At 35.3% G+C, this 16,334-nt stretch overlaps 1 protein-coding gene across 1 annotated transcript in view; it reads right to left on the reverse strand.

Annotated features, from left to right (window-relative positions):
• The window catches only part of LOC127878740 (uncharacterized), a 158,854-nt gene that overhangs the window by 35,703 nt on the left and 106,817 nt on the right, over nucleotides 1-16,334 (reverse strand). Inside the window, exons 39-48 of the mRNA XM_052425270.1 lie at nucleotides 12,753-12,926; nucleotides 10,242-10,350; nucleotides 9,172-9,317; nucleotides 8,067-8,114; nucleotides 7,463-7,591; nucleotides 6,569-6,765; nucleotides 2,952-3,093; nucleotides 2,191-2,372; nucleotides 665-811; nucleotides 376-517 (exon numbers count right to left, since the gene is read on the reverse strand). Coding sequence (XP_052281230.1) covers nucleotides 376-517; nucleotides 665-811; nucleotides 2,191-2,372; nucleotides 2,952-3,093; nucleotides 6,569-6,765; nucleotides 7,463-7,591; nucleotides 8,067-8,114; nucleotides 9,172-9,317; nucleotides 10,242-10,350; nucleotides 12,753-12,926 — 1,416 coding nt within the window. The remainder of the gene's footprint in view (nucleotides 1-375; nucleotides 518-664; nucleotides 812-2,190; nucleotides 2,373-2,951; nucleotides 3,094-6,568; nucleotides 6,766-7,462; nucleotides 7,592-8,066; nucleotides 8,115-9,171; nucleotides 9,318-10,241; nucleotides 10,351-12,752; nucleotides 12,927-16,334) is intronic.

The following is a 16,334-nucleotide window of genomic DNA, read 5'->3' on the forward strand; positions in this document are numbered from 1 at the left end:
TACCACTTACATACGTATTCTCACGCAATTGTAGTCCCTTACAAAATTAAATTTAATTAAAGTTCTTTCTTACTAGATTCAAGTTTGCAAGGCTTCATATCCAAACCTTAGATACTGATGAGCATTAAACAGCATCAAACCTGAACAGACTGCGAGTTACTTGCAGGCTGTTCTGGTTTTATGCTGTTTGCACATTTTTTAAGGGTTAAGGCATGAGCCCAAAATGTCATTGCAGATTAGGCTGTGAACACGGGCTAATCAGGGACGTCTCTTACCACTTTGATGGAATCTTTCGTTTACAGGAAATTAAGTGTCACTTTACGCACATGCATTAAACCAAGTTTTCCCAGAACGAGACACATGTCTTGATCCTACCTGTCTGACAAACCATGATATCAAAGGCAATGGCAATATGAATATTCCAAGAGATTGGCTCTATCTGGATGAACTGGGCCTTGAAATGAGACTTGAAGTAGTACGTGAATGGTGAAACATTGTCCACATTACCCGGTATCACCTGAAATCCAAACCTGGCATATAAAACAAGTTGCTTACCAACGCTTCCCTGCATGAAATGAAAACGACTTTTCTTAGTTTTTCACAAGAACGAAGACAATTATCATAAATAGGTTCATAATACAACTCTACATGTTCTAGTTCTTACTTTCACAAGTCCGTAAGGCTCGTTGTAATACTGTAAACTGTCTGCCGCCAAGCCAAAGCGGAATTTAAAGCTGGAGACCCATTCTTGTGCAATTGGGTTGCCTCGTATTGTAATGCCAATTATCAACATAATGTTTCCAAGGTCAGCCTGAGAAAACAAAGACGTTGTCATATTTGATCACTTGTAGCAACTTTCATATATGAGTCCTGCTCTGAGAAAAGGGGGTTTAATGCATGTGCGTAAAGTGTCGTCCCAGATTAGCTTGTGCAGTCCACACGTGCTCATCAGAGACGACACTTTCTGCTTTTATGGTATTTTTTGTTTAAAAAGAAAGTCTCTTCTTAGCACAGTTTAGGTGAAAAGTGGCGTCCCCCGCACAGGCTAATCTGGAACAAAACTTTACGCACATGCATATAACTCTTTCAGTGCGAGAACCGAATTTTGAAGGCCTGTGCAAACAGTTTGGATCCAGATGAGATGCCACAGAACGTGGCGTCTCATCAGGATTCAAACTGTTTGCTATTCTGATAGTATTCTTTGAAAAAAATCTAAGAAAATGCTAATTTTAGAAATTTAGCAGACAACATTTTAGCAGACGACAAATTTCCCAGCATGCAAAGGGTTAACCCCTTTTCACAGAGTGGGGCTCAACTAAGTCAAAACCTAAATAGAACTGTCAATGTTGTGCCTGAAAATAAACACTACACTTCACGTCCCACCTTTAAGATCATTTATGATACATTAAAAAATTATGCCCTGTATACTCGTATATTAAGAAAAGCATTGGAACAAATTTTGAATGATACTAATTATCAAAATGCAATAACTCTCGTAACAATATGGAAACAAAGTGTATGGTTCTTGTTTATTGCATTTGTCATGATGCCTACCTACATAAATGTATTGATGTTCACATCGATATATTTTATAGTTTTCAAGTTACACCCTGCACACAATTAAAATATAAAAACTAACAAAGAGATTCATTCCAAAAAATATATAAGCAAGAATTATGATCTATCTGCCAATACAATTTCAAGCTGTAGCTTTTTATATGTTGTGAGTTAAGACCCAAATAAAATACACAAGTACATACAGTGCACACTATCATTTAAAATATGGAAGCAATAGTTAAGGCTCTCAATTAAATTTACTTACATTTAGTTGCAATTTGAAAACTCTAAGTTATAAAAATATGCTTCTGAATGTTAAATACAGAAAAAAGATAAAAACAAGAACTCTAAAATATGGTAGCAAGTGGTATGGTTTGTGTGTACTACACACCCCTCTTAAAGACATCTACCTGCCAAGTAAGTTGACACTTATTTTAGTTTTCAAAATAAGCTCTTACCAAAATTTGAGTTTAGAAAAAAAGGACAAGAACTCACAAAATATTGGGGCATGAGTCATTAAAATAAATCTGGAGGCACAATTTCATTCAAGAAAAAAAGTACTAAACAAACAGAAACAAGTTAGATTATATGTTCTAGAAAGGAGCAGCCAGTTCATGCCTAACATCACATTACATTTAAGTATTCACTGGTGGAATCAGACTGTGGTTTCCAGCAGGAAGGGTTGATAGATGGGAGGATGGGGCGTATTCTGGAGGAGGCAGCATCATGGCCAACGTCCAGGACACTAGAGGCCTTCAGCTTGCTGTCGTCAACGACCAGTGGGCCACTGATGGCATAGTCTTGTTTACATTTCTCTAGAAATATGATAGATGCTTTGTAATTTGTTTACTGGCTTAATTTAAATATTTGAATAACTGATAAATAAACAAAATTAATCATTAATAATTATGTTTGATATTTGTTTGTTGTTTTTTTTTCAAAATAGTAGGCATGTTAACAAAGACTGATAAAATAGATAAAAGATAAACCAAGTGAATTACCTGTATGTAATATTTTTTTAAATATCGTTTGCAACATTTATTTAAATAAAGTAAGCTATAGGAATTAATACTACCGGTTAAAGTATCAATACTTTCAGACACAGTGCACAAAGAATTGAAAAAAAATATCTGATGAACATATTACAAACCAACATATTTAAAAAACGCATTGAAATTGCTTTTATAATTAAGGTTTGGTGTGTATTCATGTTGAATATTATGATACACACAATAGCGGGTCATTCATCTGGAAAAAATCATGTAAGTGCATATTGTAGATAAAGGATAATATTTCATTTGCATCGTACGCTTTAAAATGTAATGCTTTTATGGTATCATTTTCGAATTTTCTAAATTTTCTGTTGATCTCTTTCTCTTCTTTGTGTGGAATACCTGATCTACACCCAATGATCTCCCAGCGTAGGGAGATGCCGTTGTGCCATTGCATCGGTACCAGTCTCACTACCTGGGCTTCGAATGGAAACATCAGCGAGTTTGTAACGGGAGTCATTGAGTCATTGTTGCCTGTGAACACCTGAAACAAGGCTGGTAGTGGTTACTCATTTTCGTCCATTATTTGAGCCGTACTCTGTGAAAAGAGGGTTTAATGCATGTGCGTTAAGTGTCGTTCCAGATTAGCCTTTGCAGTCCAAATTTTCTGTTTAAAGAAAGTCTCTTCTTAGCAAAAATCCAGTTAATGCGGAAAGTGTGGTCCCTGATAAGCCTGTGCAGACTGCACAGGCTAATCTGGGACAATACTTTACGCACATGCATGAAACCCCTTTTTCACAGAGCACAGCTCATTTGTTATTTTTATTTATTTATTTTTTTATGTAAAATTTGGCTTTGACAGTATTTTTATTATCTTCTTAACTAATGTAAAGTTTCATAGATATAATCTGGCAAAATTTCACTCACAGCAGTATAATTGTAGAGGCTTGTTTACGTTTTGTTATAATACTGACCATTAATGCTTCAATTTACAGTCAATTTGCGTTATTTTTAGTGTAAGTCTGCTTTAATCAAACATTTGTAGTGAACTTATGAATTGTGTAATAAGATACAATTTAATCATAATCACATATGGTCATAAATTAGCATAACAATATATGATAGCCATAAAATCATATAAAACTGTTGATTGTCTATTCATTTTTTCTAGCCATTTGGTTATTTAAGATTATTCATAACTTGTATTTCTAAGAAAATGTGTATAACCTGATATAGACAACTAAAAAGTTCAGGGTGTTGGAAGTAATAAGATTCTATCACATTATGCATGACTTGTTTTCAAAAACTAAAATAACTAATAGAGTTTCATCATTTAAAGATTCTTGCTGAAAAATCCATAAATTCAACATTTTGAAATAAATTGTTGTGTGACTTTCCACGTACGCACCAATTTCCCCTCATTTTTTTTTTGTGTCTTTCCCTTGGTGGCAGTTCACCCAGACATGTCATTGTTTTGTTGGCGTCGCTCAGGAGAGCGGCGACTAGTATGTAATGCATTTTTTTTTTCGCTTGTGGGAGGAGAAGTTATTTTACGGATCAATGTATATATTTTTGTTTAAAGAATATCTTGCATAGTGGTGATTTTTTATGTAAATTAGTGTAAATAAGTACTGCATTTGTGCTTATTACATTTATTACAACATTTATTGCCAATAATGCAAAGCTAATTGTTTTAATTAATAACTGATCCACAACTGATCACAGGGGAAAGATCACAGGAACTGGGCAAATACGCGAAACTTTCTGGTTTTGTATAAAAACAAAACATAATCAAAATATATTTATTTTGTGTTTTTTCTAATTTGCTTATTTAGTGGACAATCAATGTAGTACGATATTTGACGACCTATCGCGCAAGCAAGTTTATTGGAAGGCGTAGTGGTACGAAAATGAAAACGTACAATGTATGAGTTTATTAATAGACATAATAGACATAAAATAACGATCGTTATACACAACTTCACCAAATAGCAGTACATAAATGATGTCAGCCGGAATAGCTCAGTTGGGAGAGCGTTAGACTGAAGTTGTTTACGCAACAATCATCTAAAGGCCCCAGTTCAATCCTGGGTTCCGGCACGAATGGAAGAGTTCGGCGGCTGACAATTTTTTTTTCAGTCAGATTAATAAATATAATAAAGCTTTATTTTATGTAGATATTTTAAAATCTATTTTACTACAATTGGACATTTTTATTAAAATGAATGGATGCCGCGTGGTGACAACGTTAATTAATTTTTTTTACATTACTTAAATATCTTATAAAAAATACACGTGTTTTTATATTAACAAATAAATGCAAACAACACCTCTATTATCCATGTATTTTTATGGTTGTCTATCATAGTACTATCCCTATCACATATAGAGCGCGAAGCGCGACACGTATTATTGATTGTAACAATGAGTTGTGATAAAGAAAGCAGCCGCTTATCAAGGAGGAGCTGTGTCCCAGCAACCAGTTTCCCTAGAGTCAAGCACTCCTCGGAGGGGTTTTTTTAAGAACCACATATAAAGCGCGAAGCGCGACACGTATTACTATCCAGGTGGTATGGGCCCTTTAGCATTATCCGACCATTACGTCCATAGTTATCTTCCTTAGAATTTGAGAAATTTTGAAATCGTTGTTTGAAGTCCAAAATTTCCATCCGATTGTTCCCAAACTTGCACAGGTTTTTTTTATCAATGAGGACCCAACCCAAACTCTATAAGAGCAATATCGGACCACAAGTACAGAATTATGACTCTTTGAATTTAAAAATAAAAGTAAAAAACTGCTTGATTAGGTGATTATGTCAACATTTTTCATCAGATTCTTTCCAAACTTACAGTGTCTTCATATCAATGAGCATTTTTACCTCATTTAAAATGAGAAACATTTGGACAATAAGTCCAGAATTTGTTTCTATTAAATTTGACAAAATAAACTATTTCCACTTGTTTAAAAGATTTCACAACTTTCGTCTGAATCTTTCCAAACTTGTTAAGTGTTTTTATATCAGTATTACTTGAACCCTATTGAAAATGATGAATAGGGGAGCAATAAATCTATTATGATCTTTTACTGAATTTCAAAGTATTGTGAAATGCAGCTTCTTTATGCAATTTACAGTGTTTATTCATTTTTTTTTCAAACTTTTGCAGTGTTTTCATATCAATGAGTACTCAACCCCTATCGTAAATGAGCAACGTAAGAATAAGTTCAGAATCATCTCCCCTTGAAGTTGAGAAAAATATGATAATACGCTTACAAGATGAAGCAGATTTTTTAAAACCTACACAGTTCTGTTCCATTAATGAAAACTGCACACGGATGCCAGTAAAAAAAGGAAACCAATGTAAATAAAATGAACTAATTGAAATATTTTGGGGTTACAACACAAAATCATAGATAATGGTTATTTGGGGGTTATAACACAACATCATAATAATGGTTATTTGGGGGTTATAACACAAAATTATAGATAATGGTTATACCAGTATCTTTTTCTATTTTTTTTTAAATAATCGGCCAATATATTAATATTTACAGTAGAAAAAAATCGTTCCATGTAACTTCATTGAGTGCCTTTTACACTGAAATTTCCGACGCCCTTTGATGCTTTGCATCAATACTTATCTTGTATAATAATTGTAATTCATTGTGTTTATATCATGATATTGAGAGACATTTGAGGTCTCTATGTTTATATCATATTTAATCATGCTTTTATTTCAATTGGAATCAAAGCACTTTTTCACACAATATGTTTTTCCAAGTTTTTTTCATGACATCCGAGTGCAATCTCTCATGTTGGCTGTTTGGCCTTAATGGGTGCTTCAACAATTCATAACAAGCAATAAAATAACAATTATTACTTTTTTTCTTTTGAGACCTGATATTTTATTTACACAATTTTGTGATTTTTGCTCCATGCATATACATGCAAATGTATAGTTACCTTTGATGCGGGTACCATATTGCAATTAATACTGCCCTAAGATAAAAAAGTACATACCGTATCAATCCCAGGTATATCCTGATAGGTGAAAAATTTGGCGTAATAGCTTTCTTGGTACAGTAGGCTGTACTTGGTGATCCACTCATCACTGTCTGTTCTCCCTGCTGTCACTATGCCCTTCACAACCACTGTACTGTAGAAATGAATCTCTATAAACTGGTTCTCATCTGCAACCTTGCTTGACCAGGCGCCCGCTGTAGTAATGTAATTTAAAAAAAAATAAATTAGCATTTGTTATCGATCAAACAAAGTTTGAAGTTCTGATAAACAGAATATATCCAAAATGAAGCACATGATGGTTAAAATGCCAAGCATCAGAATTCAAAGTTGTTTGTTGACCAGTAAATGCTAACAAAAATTCCCTTCTATCATGACTTACAAAATATTTTGGCTATTTACCACTAAATGAAAACTACATTTTACTATAGTGTGCTATGGTTAACGACTTACTGTGTTGTTTTGTTTGTGAGTGTTTTTTCAACAGTAATTTTGTTCTAACAATAAAGGAGTTCAACAAATGTCACATCTTAAAAATGAATATATACTAGAACATTAGTGTCATGTTTAAAAAAAACAACAACATACTACAGCAAATATCTTTTTAAGGAATATTGAATTATTGAGGGCATAAATAACCACATATTATTGAGCCTCGCTCTGTGAAAAACAGGGATGAATGAATGTGCATTAAGTGTCATCCTAGATTAGCCTGTGTACTGAGGGAAGAGACTTTCTGCCTTCCAGGAGTCAAGTATTTTAATAGGAGACTTTCTTTAAACGAAATATTCTGTTTAAGTGCAGTGTTGTCTCTGTGGATTGCACAGGCTAATCTGGGAAGACACTTTACGCACACTCATTAAGCCCAGTTTTCCGACAATGAGGCTCACTTACATGCACTATTGGCCAGCAGACGAGAGAATACAGGCAGGTGCTGGGGGTCACGGCTGCTGGAGGCGTGGAATATGGTCGTGTCCAACACACTGTAGTTTCCCGAGATCATCGCCTCACCCACACATGGACCTGCAACACACACAGTGGGCTTCCAAAATTGAATGGCAAAATTTGTGTGGCTTTTTATTATTTATTTGTAGTTCAAAATAATATTCATGAATGAAGGAATATATGTTGTATCTAATTTTTTATAGAAACTTAGTGTAAAGTGAAGTATATGTTTGAATTTTTTTCAAGTTGTAACATTAATTCTTGAACAATATTAATTGGAGAATATGACTCTCCTATTTATTCCAAATCAAAATATGGACCTAAACTGTTGAAAAATCCTAGTTCAATGAATATTTGAATCATGCTCAGAAAAGATAGAAAATAAAACAGATTTGGAAAGATCAAATTGAAATCTTGAAAAAACTTAAATAAATGATTGCGTCATTTATAAAAAAATTAGCATCTGCAAAAATAAACTACCCACTGCCAATTGTTGCTTGTCATTTTCTTAAGTTTAAGTTTGATCAATTTTTTATTATGACTGTTTACATACCATTAGCAGATTGAGGTGGGTTTATGGTTGTTGATGCAACAGCAGTGGCTGAAATATAAATAGCAGGAATAGCGCACACATTTGGTTTCATTCAGCCTGTTTGTGAAAACGTATGACTGAAAGAAAGGTTTGATTTTTTAAAAGTAATAAAAAATCCTGGGGGGGGGTAACTTCCCAAATTTTTGGGTAGGGGTGTCCCGCTGAGACTTCCGAAATGTGACCCATTTTTATACCGGAACTCTGATAAAGTAAACCCATTTTGATACAAGATTTTTGAAAAAGCATACCCATTTGTATACGATACTATTGAGAAAGTGGACCCATTTCAATACAAGAAGTTTGATAAACTGGACCCATTTAAATACTAGAATTTTATAAAGTGGACACATTTAATACTAGAAGTTTAATCTATTTCATATCAATACAGTATACTTATTGAATTTGCTATTATATCTTTCCCGCTACTGAAATTTACTTTTTGATACCCATTTATATACAAGAATGACATTTATCATACCCATTTTGATACTGATACTTTCAAATCTTTATGCATTTATATACAAGCAAATTTCTGATTTCAATACCCGTATCTATACATGTACTTAGATGCTCAAAACCATACCCATATCTATAATTTTAATCGAAAAACACACCGCATAAAATCGGCACCCCCCCCCCCCCCCCCCCCCCCCCCCCCCGGTAAAAAAATAGTGCTATTATATATGAACCACCATTCCTGTTCATAAAATATTATGTTTGCTTGATTATAAAATGTGAACAAGTAGAATACATTCTAAATCTCCTGTAAAACCGATATTTAATACATGTATCTAAATTGTCAAGGCTGGTTCTCCTCATGTTATGAGGCATGTCTAGTAAGAGGAAAAATTGGCTTTAAAATGTATCGTTGCTAAGAGTCATCCCAGGTCAGCCTGTGCAATCTAAAGAAAATTGCATTATTCCCACTACCAGGCTGAAAGTGACATCCTGTGTCTTCACATGCAGATCTTAAATAATGTAAGCAACGCAAATTAATCCATATTTATTCTTGACCTTGCATCATATGAACATTTACCAAGTTTCAGAACATTATTTACACTGTTACCTTGCTTTTTGCAAATGTAGAGTTGCTCGATGTTACATTTCTTGTCATTCCACTGGTAGATCCAACTGGGTACCATCTCTGCACAATCCTCAGGACGGGAACCAAGAACCTGATTGTTTGGCTCACCTGGGTACCAGTTTAAAAACCTACAGGAATTCATGAGGTTCAAGTCAGAAATGTGCATTTTCTTCTATAACACACTCAATACACAAACCGTATCATCATCATCATTATCATCATCATCATCATCATCATCATCATCATCATCATCATCATCATCATCATCATCATCATCATCATCATCATCATCATCATCATCAATTTTACATTTAACTTCTAAGTGTGACCTTTACATTTATGAAATAGAGGCAGGAAATATACACTCCTTCTGGTTGTCATGTGTGGTAAATTATTTTAATTAATGAATGACAAAATTACAGTCCAGAAAACCCTTTAATGGCAAAATTTGACCTAAAATCTCTAAACATGACCTATACCTTTGAGAAATGGAATACAGGTGTTCCATTCTCCAAGCTATTTCCTCATAATGGTCATTAAATGTAAGTTATTTTAAAATTGCATGATCAACAAAAATTACAGCCCCGGTATGCTGTTGTATGGCTGAATATGACCATTGAGCTCTAAGTGTGACTTTGACCTTATAGGACGAAAGACAAGTGTTATGTGCCTGACACTTTGTGTACGGCTGGTTTACATTTGTGCAAATTATGTTAAAATCCATCAATATCTTGCAAAGTTATGTCTGAGACAGGACTGTTCAAGATATCAGCTTTAAAATGGTTTCCAATCATGACAAGATATTTTAAAATCCATCAATATGGCAAAGTCACTGCTGAGACAGGATTTTGGTACAACCATCTGGTCAGTTTTACTAACAAAAATGTGAGTACTTTATGCCGCCTTCTTAAAAGGGGCACATAAAAAGCCCTTAAATGAGAAAAAATCAACAGGCCATGTGTACGAAGAAATTTTGATCAAACAAAATCGTCTACATGCCATGGTGTTAATTCATGCACTATACACGTGATTAATGGTCCCTAAACCCCTACCTGAAAGGAGAGCCATCAGTCCACCTCCATCCCCCTTCCTGGCCCTGGTCGGTGGCCCCTATCCAGAAGTTCAGCTGTATGTGGGCATAGTACCCAGAACTCAGCATGGCTGATGAGCAAAACAAACACTTTGTTTACAAAATATACATATATTTAATGGGTTATTTAAGCTCTTTGCAAAACTCAGGGCACTGCAGTGATATCTTAATAACGAACTATATTTTTGTAGATCCAACATGAGGCAAACTTTTTTAACATGTTTTAAATTGAGTTTTCAATTATTATAGTCGCAGGGGTGTGGTCGATATGGTGTCCGCCTATAGACAGGGAAGTCAAGAGTTTTATCACCACAGTGAGAGCCTTACATCTTCAAAGATGTAAAGCACTTGAGTCGAGTTCTGAGAAAACTGGGCATAATGCATGTGCGTAAAGTGTAGTCCCAGATTAGCCTGTGCAATCCACACAGGTTAACCAGGGACAACACTTTTCGCTTAAACTAGATTTTTGGTCAAAAGGGACTTCTTTTAAACAAAAAATACCATTAAAGCGGAAAGTGTCGTCCCTGATTAGCCTGTGCTGATTGCTCAGGCTAATCTGGGACGACACTTTACGCACATGCATTATTCCCAGTTTTCTCAGAACAAGACACACTTGTTCTACTTAGCAAACAGACCCAAAATCATTTCAAAAAGCTCTTGATGCAATTAAGGTAAAATAAATGGGTTTAACATGGACTAATAATACCAGATTTCCCTTAATTGCTATCCTTCCACATAAATCATCCAGGCATCATCACAGAAAAAGCATACTTGAGTTACTAGTAAGTAACCAACATTTAAAACTGTGTTACCAATCAAAAATGGAAAGTAATGAAAACAGTAATAAATGCAACAATCGTTATTATTGTCCTGCTACTGTTGCATTATATTAGCCAACGATAGTGCAGTCATTTTTTATTTACAAACATTTCACCTTGAAAAGTCATCTAAGATTATGTGAGTTAAACACACATGTATTTATGACAAAATATACAATAATGAAGTTTAACATGGTGCTAATTTTGAAATATTGAAGCCTTTTTTAACAAATGATTGCTTTTAATGTTACATAGCAAACTCTATGTATAACTATATCCGGCCACCTTCATCCCAGCAATGATACTTTAGACCTTCAAGACTAGTGTGACCTTGACTTTGAAATGGCAAGATTGCCACAAACATTGTGCAGGCAAAGGATTTTAAAGGGCACATATAGAATGGACTTAACTATCCGAGCTCAAAAGTTGAACATATAAGTGTGACATGAAACAGCTGTAAGGGTATAGGGATGGAGCTAAAATTTTAAGAAATGACAAAACAATAAAGCATTTAAGTATCAAGTTTGACATTGACATTGAGCTGTCATGAGAAGCCAATATGTCTGCTTCACATTGTCTAAAAGACCTAACAAGAGCACGGCATAACGGGTGTCAACGCTCCGCTGCGGGTGCAGTTTTGAATAAATGAAAGCTTGTCAGAATTAAAAAAAAAAAAATAGAGGTCACAGTGACCTTGGCCTTTGACCTAGTGACCCCAAAATGGGTGTGGCATGTAGAACTCATCAAGGTGCATCTACATATGTAGTTTCAAAGTTGTAGGTGGAAGCACTTTGATTTTAGAGGCAATTTTAAGGTTTTAGCACGGCGGGCGGCAAAAGACACGACACGGACACAACGAGCTGGCTATGACAATACCTTGAGTTTTCTCTGAAAACAGCCGAGCCAAAAAGGTGACCTGTTTCATGACAATCATGTAAAAGGCATAAGAATATATAGCAGGCACAAAGCCGAAAGAGACTCATGAAATATTTTCCATTCAATGTGGCCTTAAGCCAGAATGACTGACTCATGCCTTTTGCACATCTTCAAAATTACACATGCATTTGAGGCATTTTTCATGAAAAAGCTTCATAAGGTGTAAGAGGTGTTGAGAAAAACGCAGATTGGAGGTGTGAATATTTGACCTCCTATTGTGACCATGACCTTGAGTAAACATATGTGACAAATGCCTTTTGCACATCGTCATGATGACAAAAAATATGTACCTAGTTTCATGATTTTTTTTTATTGCAAAGGTGATATGAACCAGACATCACAGTTGCAGATAGATATAGGGGCTCAAATGTTTGAAATTCAAGTTTAACTTCAACCTTCAGACAGCATGACTGACCCATGGTTTCTGCATTCCCTCTCAATAACCTCATTTGAGCCATATGTCACACAAATCCTTTAAAAGATAAATGGAGTTTTGGGGCAGGCACTAAAATTATACTGACAGACCACGTGAAACATATACACTAGTATAAACATGCTACTATTCATTGTAACAATTGACACTATACATATTGCATACAGACAATACATATTGCATACAGACATAAATTATGTTGAACAGACAAATTGATTGACATAGGGCATGCATATAAATCCAGATGCTGTTAAGTAGCGCAGTATTAATAAACCTGTCACCCCACCTTGAACAAAGTTCTGTTCCAGGCGTCCCGGAACGCTCAGCAGGTCTCCACCCTGCTGTATGCAGTCAGCGCGTGCAGCCGACCATGTCTTGGGTCTGTTCAGAACCACCTGGTAACAGTTGTTGTCGCTGGAACTGTATGACCAACCGGTACCACACTGCGGGGACAACACATCTGAAATGTCAATGAAGCATAATTGATATGCTTCTAAAAGTAATGAGTTAACATTTTTATTTAAAATTTCACATGTGATCATTTGACTATATTCCATGCAAGATTACGATAAAATCATTCATCCGTGACAATCAGGAGTTTTTGCAAGTGGGGTAGGAGTGGTTTCATCTTTTTGTACATGAAAATATTGAAACGCGATATGATTCTAATGTATTTAAATTTCTTCACTTTAGGTGGGTTGATACATCACGAAAACATAAAATTAATTAAAAAATCAATATGTCTCATATAAAATTTCAGGAGCGCAACAGCGCAATTGGCATGTTGCAGGCTACCTTCCCCACTTGCTGAAGCATCTGATCGACACTGATGAATGATTTCATCATTCGCTTGTACATATTGTAGTCAAATAATCACATGTACAATGTTAAGTCAAAATATTTACTCATAACTGAGATATTTAAGTTTGAAAAATGCTGCGTTCAAAAAGTCATCAAGTGTAGCACAGCGTGCTTTACAATTCCAATTTAATTTCAATGTCATCATTCTAGGTGGGTTTTTACACCAGGAAAACATAATATTAATTAGATAGCATTGTTACAAGCTCATTAGTCATTAAGACGTGTAAGTTTAAGCGTTTTACTTTTCACATTATTATTTCACATTATACGATTTTGCGAATTTTACTTTTTCAGTGATTTTTTAAATTTTCTATGTTTGATATTTTTATGTTGATCGATTTCAATTTAATTTACATGAAGTATTAGACATATGTTGATCTAGTCTGAGTCCAAATTTCAACAAAATCCGATCTAAAATAAGCGAGCTATATTGATTTGAAAACGTGTTGCCGTAGAAAAGTCTCCAAGTGTATATCTGAAATGCTATTGTTTAACCCTTTCAGTGCAGGAACCGAATTTTAAAGGCCTGTTTGCTATTCTGATAGTATTCTTTGAAACAAGAGGGCCATGATGGCCCTGAATCGCTCACCTGACTCATTAAGATCAGATGAAAACTATGACCTCTATTGTCTACACAATGTTTTTCTATGATTTGACCTAGTGACCTAGTTCCTGACTCTAGATGACCCAAATACAATCCCAATCCAGATTTCATCAAGATAAACATTCTGACCACAGTTCATAAATATTGGATGAAAACTGTGACCTCTTTTGTCAACACAAGGTTTTTCTATTTATTTGAACTAGATTTTTACCCCAGATGACCCAAATACAATCCCACCCAGATTTCATCAAGAATTCTGACCAAATTTCATAAAGGTTGGATGAAAACTGTGATCTCTAATGTCTACACAAGGTTTTTCTATTATTTGACCTAGTGACCTAGTTTTTGACCCCAGATGACCCAAATAAAATCCCAACCCAGATTTCATCAAGATAAACATTCTGACCAAATTTCATAAAGATTGGATGAAAACTGTGACCTCTATTGTCTACAGAAGGTTGTTCTATTATTTGACCTAGTGACCTTGTTTTTGACCCCAGATGACCCAAATACAATCCCAAACCGGATTTCATCAAGATAAACATTTTGACCAAATTTCATCAAGATTGGATGCAAACTGTGACCTCTACTGTCTACACAAACAAATTGTTGACGGACGGACGCACAGACACACGCAGGCACGCACAACGGACGCCGGACATCACACGATCACATAAGCTCACCGTGTCACTTCATGACAGGTGACCTAAAAATATGTGTCGGAGATAAACATGAACAGTTGTGGTTAAAATCCCATAGAAACAAGGGCTGTTTGTAAAACATGCATGCCCCCCTATATGGGCTATAAGTTGTAGTAGCAGCCATTGTGTGAATACGTTTTTTGTCACTGTGAATGGTGGTGGTGGTGGTGGTGGTGGTGGTGGTGGTGGTGTAGTAGTAGTAGTAGTAGTAGTAGTAGTAGTAGTAGTAGTAGTAGTAGTAGTAGTAGTAGTAGTAGTAATAGTAGTTGTAGTAGTAGTAGTAGTAGTAGTAGTAGTAGTAGTAGTAGTAGTAGTAGTAGTAGTAGTAGAAGTAGTAGTAGAAGTAGTAGTAGAAGTAGTAGTAGAAGTAGTAGCAGTAGTAGTAGTAGTAGTAGTAGTAGTAGTGGTAGTAGTAGTAGTAGTAGTAGTAGTAGTAGTAGTAGTAGTGGTAAAAGTAGTAGTAGTAGTGGCAGTAGTAGTAGAAGTAGTAATAGTAGACGTGGTGGTGGTGGTGGTGGTGGTGGTGGTGGTAGTAGTACTAGTAGTAGTAGTACTAGTAGTAGTAGTAGTAGTAGTACTAGTAGTAGTAGTAGTAGTAGTAGTAGTAGTAGTAGTAGTAGTAGTAGTAGTAGTAGTGGTAGTAGTAGTAGAAGTAGTAGTAGTAGTAGTAGTAGTAGTAGTAGTAGAAGTAGTAGTAGTAGTAGTCGTAGTAGTAGTAGTAGTAGTAGTAGTAGTAGTAGTAGCAGTAGCAGTAGCAGTAGCAGTAGCAGCATTACAAGACCAATACTTAAGAATGATCAAATGGGAAAAGGTAACATAGCACCAGCAGTAAATATGGGGCTCATTTACAGGTCAGATTTGGAATCTCTGCTGTAAAATGAGATTTTGAATGAATTAAAGGGAGGCAAATCTGTAATAAAAAGAACATGCATTAACCGTAGTTGTTTCCCTTGTTTGAACCATGCTAAATCCTTACAAGTTTGGAAAGAATTGCATGAAAAATTTGGACTTTATTGCATAAACACCATTTTCTCAATTCAAGGGGAGGTAATTCTGTACTTCATGGACCAATAATGCTCATTTTTTGTAGGGTTCGTGTCCTCATTGATATAAAGACACTGTGCAAATTTGGAAAGGATCGGACAAAAAATGTGGAAGATTTTTGAAAGTTTTCACAAAATAGGCAAAAACGAATAAACATGCAAAGTTCAACGAGCTCCTGCGGCCATGTTTTTTGACGAATCAAATTTCTTTGAACAACTTTTTCAGGGGAGCCCTCAAAGGTCATCCCTGTGAAATTTTTTGAAAATCTGATGAGCGGTTTCTGACAAGAAGATTTTTTAAGGTTTTTACCATATATGGTCATGGCGACCATCTTGGTTATGCGATCAAATTTTTTTTAACAATTCTTTTGTCCCATGACCTAGGGATGCTCCACATGAAATTTAGTTGAAATTGGCTCAATGGTTTAGTAGAAGAAGATGTTTACAAAATGTTTACGGACGGACGGACGGACGGACGGACGGACGGACACTGGACGCTGAGTGATCACAATAGCTCACCTCGAGCTATCGCTCAGGTGAGCTAAAAAAATGAAGAAAATGCTTATTTTACAAATTCAGCAGACGACATTTTAGCAGACGACAAATTTCCCAGCATGCAAAGGGTTAATCAAATGCATCTGAAAGGTCATTCATAATAG

This window comes from Dreissena polymorpha, chromosome 4, assembly GCF_020536995.1.
Source record: "Dreissena polymorpha isolate Duluth1 chromosome 4, UMN_Dpol_1.0, whole genome shotgun sequence".
Taxonomy (NCBI): domain Eukaryota; kingdom Metazoa; phylum Mollusca; class Bivalvia; order Myida; family Dreissenidae; genus Dreissena; species Dreissena polymorpha.